Source organism: Orycteropus afer, unplaced genomic scaffold (assembly GCF_000298275.1).
Source record: "Orycteropus afer afer isolate SDZICR_OR568_19922 unplaced genomic scaffold, OryAfe1.0 scaffold00002, whole genome shotgun sequence".
NCBI classification, from domain to species: domain Eukaryota; kingdom Metazoa; phylum Chordata; class Mammalia; order Tubulidentata; family Orycteropodidae; genus Orycteropus; species Orycteropus afer.
The window spans coordinates 113,294-124,118 of NW_006921589.1; the positions used below are offsets into that span (position 1 = coordinate 113,294).

A 10,825-nucleotide genomic window follows, 5' to 3' on the forward strand; every position below is an offset into this window, starting at 1 on the left:
CGGGACCATAGTCCCAGAGGACATCAAGCTCAATTGGCATAACATACTACACAAACCACTGTTCCACCTTCTACTGTGGCTAGTAGCGACTGAGATCTTAAAAGCTTGCAAGCTGCCATCTAGATGCAACGATGGGTCTCTCCTCGTACAGGGCCAAGAAGAATGAAGGAAACCAAAAATTCATGGAAACGATCAGTCCTAGCGACTGGTACACCATCCTATCTGCAGCCTATACGACTATGACACCAAAAGAAATAGATGGTGCTCGGCTACTACTGTCAATCACTTGGAAGAGGATCTTTGTAGAAGATCCTGGATAGACAGGGGGAACAATGTGGAACAAAACTCAAAATCATTTTGGGGAAAAAAAAAAAAGTGGGGAACAGGTTTATTGGCCCGATGGAGCCTGGTGAAACCACTGAGACTATGGCCCCTAGCTGTCCTTCAGGTCTGGAATTAAACACACACCTGTAGCTTCCAGCCAAGCAGTAGACAGGCATACTAGTTGAGCATTTATCTGAGGTAGATACACTCCTTGGAGAGAACAAGTAAGAGAGAAAGAAGGGCTGCTCAGGACAAGGAGACAGCTCAGGGGGCAGGAGTGCATGGAGGGATGGGAAGAAGTGGAGAGGAGATGTTGCATTGTGCTAAATAGTGGTCAATGTCATGAAACAAAGTGTATGTGACCTGCTGTATGGCAAGTGTATTTGCTCTGTAAATTTTCACCCAAATCACAATAAAAATAAAATAAAATAAAAGTTCTGCATTTTCACATTACATTATACACACAATATATTACAGTGGCACATGCATTTCATTTCCAAAGCTTGTTGTTTTTTTAACTGATTGGAATTCACTGTTTGAAATATCAGCTTTTACAATGATCACTGTAGTAACTGATTCAGACTAGGACCAATGAAACATCTCTCGTTTTCACTGGGTGAATGACTACAGAATCAAGGACAGTCACGTGGTCTACAAGTATCATCCCACAGGTTAGTCATTTATTACAAATATTAAGACTTGAGTAGTCACTCCTGCGTTTTTTAAAAATACTTCTACATTTTAGGAAGCAAAAGACAGTATTTTGTGTGTCTCCTTTTCTTTACTGATAAAGGATGTGGCATACTAGCCAAGGCACTTCTGGGATACACTTCTCTAAGGCATGGACACTAGAGTGAGAGAACTAAGAGCTAGATTACGGATGCATTAAAGGGAGCCAAGCCTTGTTTTTTTAATCTCCATTTATTTAATCATTCTGGAATATAGTGAATATGACCTTGGCTTTAAAACAGATATAGCAGAAGTTAAGGTAACACACACATACACACACAGGCACAGACAGAGGTATACACTTTACAATTTGGCATTAAGAGTTGAAAACAGATTAAAGTACATTTGGATCTCTTCTCTCTGCACCAGCAGAAAGCGCCAACAACTGTGAGAACTAATATGAGAAGCCCTCAGAGAAAGGAGTGTACCTATCAGAACCAAGGCTTGCCTGTGAAGGTAAGAGAACAGCCAAGATGTGCGTACGTCCAGAAAAAATATACCAAGTTTCAGTTGTTGAAGCTTCTCTCACACTTGTAACTGACAGATACTACAGCAACTAAGATGATACCATAAATTTAAATGATAGAATAAATGAAATCACCACTCTTACTAATAGCAAAACATGGAGCTTACAAAAAATTACAAAAAATAATAAGCGAAAGCAGAGTAAAAGGAAGAGGACCCCCTCCAAATCTTTACTCTCTGACTCCAACTAGCATCCAACACCTCAGAATTAGTAACCTCCTCTCCTGAGCACCTTCAGAACATGAGCGATGCTTTATGCATCACAAGTTTACAATCCAGTAGAGAGGAAGGAGGGACCCTCCATTAAAAGTTGTTCACACAACAGGTAACAGGAGCTTCCTATATTCCGCAAAGCTGTTTTTCTCTTCTTTTAAAGCAAAGACTATATATAGTTAGTCTACTACCTAGATGTTCTCCAAATGTCTTCTGCATTCAACACTGACAAATTTTAAATAATGTTTCACCTCATGTCACAGGAAAGGATATAAATCTACCGCCATCAAGTTGATTCTGACTCACAGTGACCCTAAAGGATAAAGCAGAACTATCCCATATCATGGGAGCTCTGGTAGCGTAGTGCCTAAGGCACTTGAATGCTAACTAGAAGGCGGGCGGTTCAAACCCACCAGCCACTCCTTGGAAGGAAGATGGGGCAATCTACTTCCGTAGTGATACTGCCTCGGAAACCCAAGGAGGGGTCACTATGAGTCGGGTCCGACTCGATGGCACATAACAACACCCTATATCATTTCCAAGGCTGTAGCTCTTTATAGAAGCATACTGCTACATCTTTCTCCCACAGTGGGTGGTAGACTGGAAACGATGACCTTTTGGTTAGCAGCTGAGTACTCTAACAACTTAGCTACCAGGGCTCCTGGACATGGATTCCAAATACATTACTAAATAAGTACATTCCAAACAATCTACTATACAGAATAAAAAAAAATAACTTTACCAGTGAAATTCATCAGTCGAACCAAACAACTTACTCTTATTAAAAATGACTGCCATAAAAAAAGCTGAAAATTATAAAAAGCACTTACTTCATTTCCATGTTTCTGCAGAAATTCAATTTCCTGTTGTGTGAAAGTTGTCATGGAGATGGACTTCACCCTGTGTGGTGGATTTAACCCTCGCCTAAAAGATAAAATAAGTTTTAAAATTACTATTATATATTATAATTTTAAAAATTATTCAGCTAATAATTCAAAACATTCTTAATTAGCACATTTAAACTTGAAAGAGTGTTTATATTACAGATTAAAATACATTTGTGAATTATTTAAAATACTAATTCTCACAACAGATAAAGTAAGCCTTGTTTAGCAACCAAATTCAAACTAAAAAATACGTTTGAAAATAAGTTCCATTAACTACTAGTTAAAAACCCATGGTACCTGTAACACTTGAGTTTCTAGGAAATACAAATATTATTTTAGTGAGTTTCTGATGCAAGGAAAAGACTACAAATGTGAAAAGCCCTATGGTAAAAGAGTTCGTGAAGTAACTACAATATTTTCACATTTCCCTAGAAAGAGATGATGATGTGTTAAGTTTGGAGCTATAAAAATATTTTTAACCAACAACAAAAAAAATAGATGCCATTTTTAAGTTTGAGGATTATTTAGAAAACCATGAAAATCAACCTACGAAAATATGAAGTAATTTACCAATAAAGTTCTACCTTTCTATTAATTCAAATAGGGATTTATAATATAATAAACATTTTCCATCACCTTAAGAGGCATTAACTGTTCAAGAAGAAACTGTAGGGGTACTGAAAGGGATTCAAGAAATAGTTGGATACATAATTAATTTACAATTCTGAAAACTTTCCTATATGGATGATGGTCTTAAGATGATTTTACCTCTTAATTTCTTGATGAAGCTTTATCAAGCACATGAGTGAATAATGAGGGAAAGCAGGAACTATATACATTTTGTCCAACTCTCACAAAGTGACCTATCCCATCCACAAGAAGGAGATTAAGTCCACGTAAAAAAAAAGTTAAGATGGCAAATGTTTTGTTACATAACAAGAATGAGCTTAAATAATCTGTGCAAAGGAACAAATATCCAATGCTAAATTTCATTAAATTATTTTTGCAGTCATGTTCCCTTAGTCAAGGTCTCATTTAGAATCCAGGTTCTAAGGTAGATTAATAACATTTCAATGGAATTTCTTATAGTCATCATGTAATCATCCATGGTAATATTTTAAATGAGAGATTTAATATTGATCTAATAAATGAATCTAAATTTTCTAAAAACATGACTCTGGAAACATTTTTGAATAATTACATGTGGGTACATTATCAATCTACAAATTCACAACAGTTTACAGCAAAACACCGAAACTGGAACGATCAACAACTCCCCAACTTTCTTATCTTGCTCCTTCTTCCCCCTCCTATGTTTACTTGTCAGAGGTGGGTGGCTCAAGCTTTCAGACTGTGCTCTAAATTAAGCCAATTTACACTGTCTCTGTTGTTTAATATTTTAAGATGGACAAAGGTTAACTTGTGTTTTGTTTTGTTTAAATTTTAAGCTAATAAAATGCTTTCCTTCTAGTTCCTGTTAAGTTATAAAATATGAAAAGAAAGATTTAACAAGACAAATTGAAAACAAAGCAATTTTATCCTAGTAAAACTTAAAAACTTTAAACTTCCATGAAAAACAATTGTGGTATGAATAAATTTTGTGTATTTCCTCTACAATGTGCAATCACAAATTAAGGTTTTAAAGATTACTTCTAAAATTCTAAAAGTGAAAATTTAGGAAACGTCACTATCATTTAAAGTACAATACTTTGTTCCCCCAAAGTAAAGGACATCTGAATTATGAGAACAAAACTGAATTCACCATTTTCTGGAAAGTTTATTAATATATTATTTGTATTTAAAACTGACTTTGTCAAAAACAATTTAAGAAGAAATAAACATGACTGTTCTTTCAAATGCCTCTACTCCCTCCCTAATCATTTTGTACCTTTTCCATAACATGTCCTCCTTCTCCTGGCCAAGCCTTTACTTTTCCTCCTCCCTCCTAATATCCCTTTTTAAATAACGTAAAAGGTAAAGGAATGATTATCCAATAATGAAATGTCAAACACTGTTATAAAGTGTATTTTTGGACATTAGATTTGGAAGCAAAGAATTATAGCCCCATACTTCTTTACTCACTGTCTAGTGAGTAAAGGACAGCAATTCATAAAGCAAATGGATTCTTTTAAAGTTATATTACACAGATGTAACCTCATGAAGGTAGGATAATGTGTAACTTATTCACTGATGTATATATTCTAGGTTCTGTCACATCACAGGGTTCATTTTTGTATAAAGAAGATAGTATTAATAAGTGAACAAAATTTGGATTTATGAAATAAACAAACTAGAATGTACTCATAACTGAACTCTTAAAAGGATATTTTTTCCACTTTCACTGCAGAGCCTTCATTGCAGGATTTCTTTAAATCGGCTCTCAGGGCACTAAAATAGGATCTGCATTACAAAATCTGGAGACACATTTTTTTCAAGATCACATTTATTATATAAACTTAATAACGCCAAGGAAACTTTGCATTTTTTCCTGCTACTTTTCTCTGCTCTACCTACTCTTTTATGTTCCATTTACCCAGGCAGATTAACTATATTCTTAATGTAAGAAAATACAAGGCTATCTATATTTATAATTATCATATTATTTATAGTTTTCTCTTTTAGCCTCCAAGAGCTTTCCACAGGTATATTACAGTATGATGAAAAACTGGAAACTATCAATTCCTTAAGCAGGAGGCAAACTGATAAGTCTGACAGGCAATTAAGTAGTCTTATACACTGACTGCTGGATTAATTCACCAATTTCTATCACGCATCTCATTCACTTCTTGGTCCTGCAACACCACTTTTGAGAATCTACTCTAAAGATCTGAAAAGTAGCTAACAAATCATATGCAATACATTGCAAACAGAAATATGAAGAGGGAAATGGCTGAAATCAAAGTCAAAAAGTAAAGAGAACATCTCCTGTACAATCTGGTAAACTAAGGTCAAGTATCTGACTTTTATCCTGAAAGTATGTCTTTAGGCAAAAGCAGGAATATAACAGTCAAGAAACTCTGAATAAAGGTCTTGCCCAGTCTAGCCTGTTTTAATGAGGTAAATTCCTCACCTCTCAAGTACAGTTAACTCCACCTCCCTCACCTTCTCCACAACAGGGAAGCTGTGAGGAGAAATGATCTTAACTATAAGCCAAACCAAAACCAATGCCATAGGGTCGACCCTATAGGACAGAGCAAAACTGCCACATGAGGTTTCCAAAGCCAGAAATCTTTACGGAAGCAAACTGCCATATCTTTAACCAGCAGAGTGGCTGGCAGATACAAACTGCCCATCTACGGGTTGGCAACCAAGCACTGTACCACCACAAGGCCTTATTACCAGGTAAATCAAGTGCTGAGTTACTGGAATAATTTAATTTAATCTATTTTTAATCCAAAATGTAGAACACAAATTTCCAAAAAAATGTCTACAATTCAGCAAATGTGTTACCATTAACAATCCTTGCAGGATATATTGTAAAAAATAATCATCATCATCCCAAAAAAAGTGCTAGATGCATTAAAATGTTATATAAGAAAAAAATGTAAATAAACTTTGCACTCCACAGAACTGTGATTGTTAGCTGCCATCAAGTCAACTCTGATCACGCCATCCTCATGATCACTGGTATGTCTGAGTCCATTACCATGGATACTGCCTCAATCCATTTTATTAAGGCTGCCTCTTTCTGCTAAAACTCTACACTAAATTACACATCACATTTTGAAGAATGCGAATTTCAGAACACTTAATTGTGCTCCTGAGAATTGACACTGACAAAGAGGGAGTATATTGTACATGGACAAGGAGGGAGTTGTTTGAACAGAACATGGGGATATTGCATGGTTTAAAATCAGGAAAGGTATGTGTCAGGGTTGTATCCTTTCACCACACTTAATCAATGTGTATGATGAGCAAATAATTCAAAAAGCTGGACTACGTGAAGAAGAATGCAGCATCAGGACAGGAGAAGATTAATTAATAACTTTGCTTGCTTACAGCCCAGTATGGATTATATCTCAACATAAGAAAACAAAACTCCTCACAACTGGACCAATAAGCAACATCATAATAAATGCAAAAAATAAGGCTGAAACTGTCAGGGATTTCATCTTTACTTGGATCCATTATCAAAGCCCAAGGAAGGAGAAGTCAAGAAATCAGGCATCCCGATAAAGCCTGGTGGAACCACTGAGACTATGGCCCCTAGTTGCCCTTCAAATCTGGAATTAAACCCACACCTGTGGTTTCCAGCCAAAAAAAAGACAGGCATATGAACTGAACATTTACCTCAAGAAGATACACTCCTTGGAGAGAACAATCATGGGACAAAGAAGGGCTGCTTATGCACAGGGAGACAGCTCAGGGGGCAGGAGTGCTTAGAGGGATGGACACAGGGAAGACGTAACTATGGGGAGGAAGTGTGAGGGGAGCTGTTGCATTGTGGTAAACTGTGGTCAATGTAATGAGACAAAGTATATGTGAACCGCTGTATGGAAAGTGAATTTGCTCTGTTAACCTTCACCCAAATCACAATAAAAAAAAAAAAAATCAGGCATCACACTGCAATGGCCAAATCTGTTTCAAAAGACCTCTTTAAAAGCGTTAAAAAGCAAAAATGTTACTTTGAGTACTAGGGTTCATCCAACCCAAGCCATGGTATTTTCAATCATTTTATACTTCACGTGAAAGCTGGACAATGAATGAGGAGGATCGAAAAGAACTGATACATTTGAATTACGGTGTTGGCAAGAAATAGTGAGTATACCATGAACTGCCAGAACAACAAACAAATCTGTTTTGGAAGAAGTACAGCCAGACACTCTTTCAAAGTCAGGATGGGGAAGCTTCATCTTATATAGTATGGACTTGTTTACATCAGGAGGGACCAGTCCCTGGAGAAAGATACCATGATTCATAAAGACAAAGAGGAAGATCCTCAACAAGATGGACTGACAGTGGCTGCAACAATGGGCTCACACACAGCTACAACTAGGACGGCACAGGACCAGGCGGTGTTTCATTCTGTTGTACATACGGTAGCTATGAGTCAGAACCAACTAGCTAGCACCTAACAACTATACCAAATAGGGCGTCTTTTTCTAATGCCTGGTATTTCTAGACAAGCCATTCTTACTTCTAAGAAGCATTCTGCTTGCATTTCTTCTAAGATTAATTCTGATCATTCTTCTGGCCCAAATTAAACCAAACTCGTTGCCACTGAGTCTATTCCAGCTCATAATGACAAAGTAGGACAAAGGAGAACTGCCTCATAGGGTTTCTAAGGCTGTAAATCTTAACGCCTTATCTTTCTCCAATGGAGCAGCTGGTGAGTTTAAACTATCCACCTGAAAGGTTAGCAGCTGAGTACTTAAACACTGCACCACCCATGTTTCTTGTTCTTCTGGCAGTCCACAGTTTATTCAGTATTCTTAACCAACGCCACAATTTGAACACATCAATTCTTCTTCTGTCTTCCTTTTTTACTGTCCAACTTTCCGCACGCATGAGGCAGCTGGAACGACCACAGCACGGGTCAGGTGCACCTTCGTTACCAAAGTGATATTTTTGCTTTTTAAAATTTTAAAGAGGAAACTGTTGAATTGGCAAACATTGTATTATACATACTTTTACAACAATTAAAAAAACTTTAAAGAGGTCTTTTGTAGCAGGTTTGCCATTTGCAAATACTTATCATTTGATTCCTTGACTGCCCCTTCCATGGATATTGATTACTGATCCAAATACAATGAAACCGTTGACAATTTCCCCTTATTTATCATGATGTTGTTTCTTGATCCACATTGAATAAAGCTTGTTGTTGTTGTTATGTGCCGTCGAGTTGGACCCGACTCATAGCGACCCCTCCTTGGGTTTCCGAGGCAGTATCAATACAGAAGTAGATTGCCCAACCTTCCTTCCGAGGAGTGGCTGGTGGGTTTGAACCGAAAGCCTTCTGCTTCGCAGTCAAATGCCTTAGGCACTACGCTACCAGAGCACCCTGAATAAAGCTTAGTTTGCTACTTTTTTTCCTACTCAATGGAATAATTTGTTGTTAGTTGCTGTTGAGAAAAATGGAAAAATATTTATCAAAGAAACAGAATTTTTCCTTTTTTTAATGAAAATTTTAAAACTAAAAATAAAACAGCTAAAATAAAACAACTTCACTGGAAAGGCTCAAAGACATAACAAAAATGACAAGAGTCAGTTAATTAAAACATAAATCCATAGAAAGTATCCAATATGAAAAAAAAACAGAAAAAGCTTGGGGAGGGGAGAAAAAAATCAGCAAAGCCTCAAGATCTGAGGCAGTCGCGTCCCAGAAGGTCTACTAATTTTGTCTCAGAGAAAACGGGAAAAAAACGTTCAGAAAAAAAAGTACGTGAAGAAATAATAACCGAAAACTTACCAAAATTAGGAAAAGATATAAAACTATAGTCCCAAGAACCTCAGCAAATCCGAACAGAGTAAACTCAAAGAAAGCCATGCCTTGACATATAATTAAACTGTTGCAAATTAAAGATAAAGAAAAAATCTTGAAATCAGAAGGAAAGGATGCATCAGTAATGGAAGTATTTAAATTATTGTACACTTCTCACTAGAAATGTTGTTGTTGTTGTTATGTGCTGTCAAGTCGGCCCCGACTCATAGCAACCCCTCCTTGGGTTTCTGAGGCAGTATCACTACGGAAGTAGGATTGCCCAACCTTCCTTCCGAGGAGTGACTGGTGGGTTTGAACCGCCAGCCTTCTTTAGCAGTCAAGTGCCTTAGGCACTATGCTACCAGAGCTCCTAATGGAGGTAAAAAGGAAAAGAGGCATAAATCCTTTCAAGTGCTGGAGGAAAACAGCTATCAACCCAAAATTCTATAACCAGTGAAAGAATTTCTAACAACACCAAAATTGCAAGGATGCAGAACAACTGGAACTCTCAGATACTGGTGGTGGGAATACAGTATGGTACACTGTCAGTTTTCCTCCAAAATTAAACATGCACTTGCCACACTATCTAGCAATCCTACTCCTATGTATTTACCCAAGTGAACTGAAAACATATGTTCACCCAAAAAGCAGTACATAAATATTTAAAGCAGCTCTATTCAAAAACTGGGAGCAACCCAAATGTTCTTCAAATGGGGAATGGATAAATAAACTAGCAATGGAATACTACACACCAATAAGAAAGAAATATTGAAATATGCAAGAACTAACTTGGAGAAATCTTAAATCTTATCATGCTGTGTGAAAGTAGGTCATCTAAAAAGGCTATCTACTGTATGATTCCATTTACATGACATTCTGGGAAAGATAAGAAGTAATGTTGCAGACAGATCAGTAGTTTCCAGGGGTTAAGGTATAACAAGGAAGAAGTGGCAATTCAGCAGAATTCTAGCCTTCCACGCAAAACACCTGGATTCAATTCCCAGTCAATACACCGCAAGTGCAATCAGTGGAGACATGTATGTTACTATGATGCTGAAGTCAATTTCAGCAGCTTCCAGACTGAGACAACTAGGAAGAAAGGTCTGGTGATCTACTTCTGAAAAGCAACCAACGAAAACCCTATAGACTACAATGGTACAGTCTGCAACCAATCATGGGGATGGTGTAGGACCCAGGCAGGGTTTCATTCCATCGTGCAAGGGGTCATGATGAGGCAGGGCAGCCAAAAACAACAAGGTAAAACATGGTGTTAAGGGAGAGTTAGTTAGTTTGTTTGTTTTTGGATAATAGGAAGGTTCCATATTCTGATTGTCATGGTTATACAAATTTATATATACATATTAAAAGTAACTTTTTTGTATATAGTTTATACACCAAAAAGTTAATTTTAACTCATGTTAACATTAAAAAAAAAAAAAAAACTATAATCCTGATCCTGTGTTACTATCTACAGTAACCTCAATAGTATTTACAGTAATTAATTTCTCATTAACAGACCATTTTTTCTACCTACCAAGTTCGATCATTTGAAGTAAAGAAAAACCTTAATGGATCAAAATGGAAATACAAATTACACACACACATATTTTGGTATTGTTAAGCTGTCATTGAGTAGAGATTCATATATGTATTTTTTAATGCTTTTTTGGGAGGGTGGCTGTGGCTAGTTTAGCTTTCATATGAACTCACTGTTTATAAAACATTT

The 10,825-nt window shown here is 36.7% G+C and overlaps 1 protein-coding gene across 1 annotated transcript in view; it reads right to left on the reverse strand.

Moving 5' to 3' along the window:
* The window catches only part of AGFG1 (ArfGAP with FG repeats 1), an 85,455-nt gene extending 82,747 nt beyond the window's left edge, over window positions 1-2,708 (reverse strand). Inside the window, exon 1 of the mRNA XM_042783031.1 lies at window positions 2,622-2,708. Coding sequence (XP_042638965.1) covers window positions 2,622-2,675 — 54 coding nt within the window. The 5' untranslated portion in view covers window positions 2,676-2,708. The remainder of the gene's footprint in view (window positions 1-2,621) is intronic.
* Between the last annotated feature and the right edge of the window lie 8,117 nt (window positions 2,709-10,825).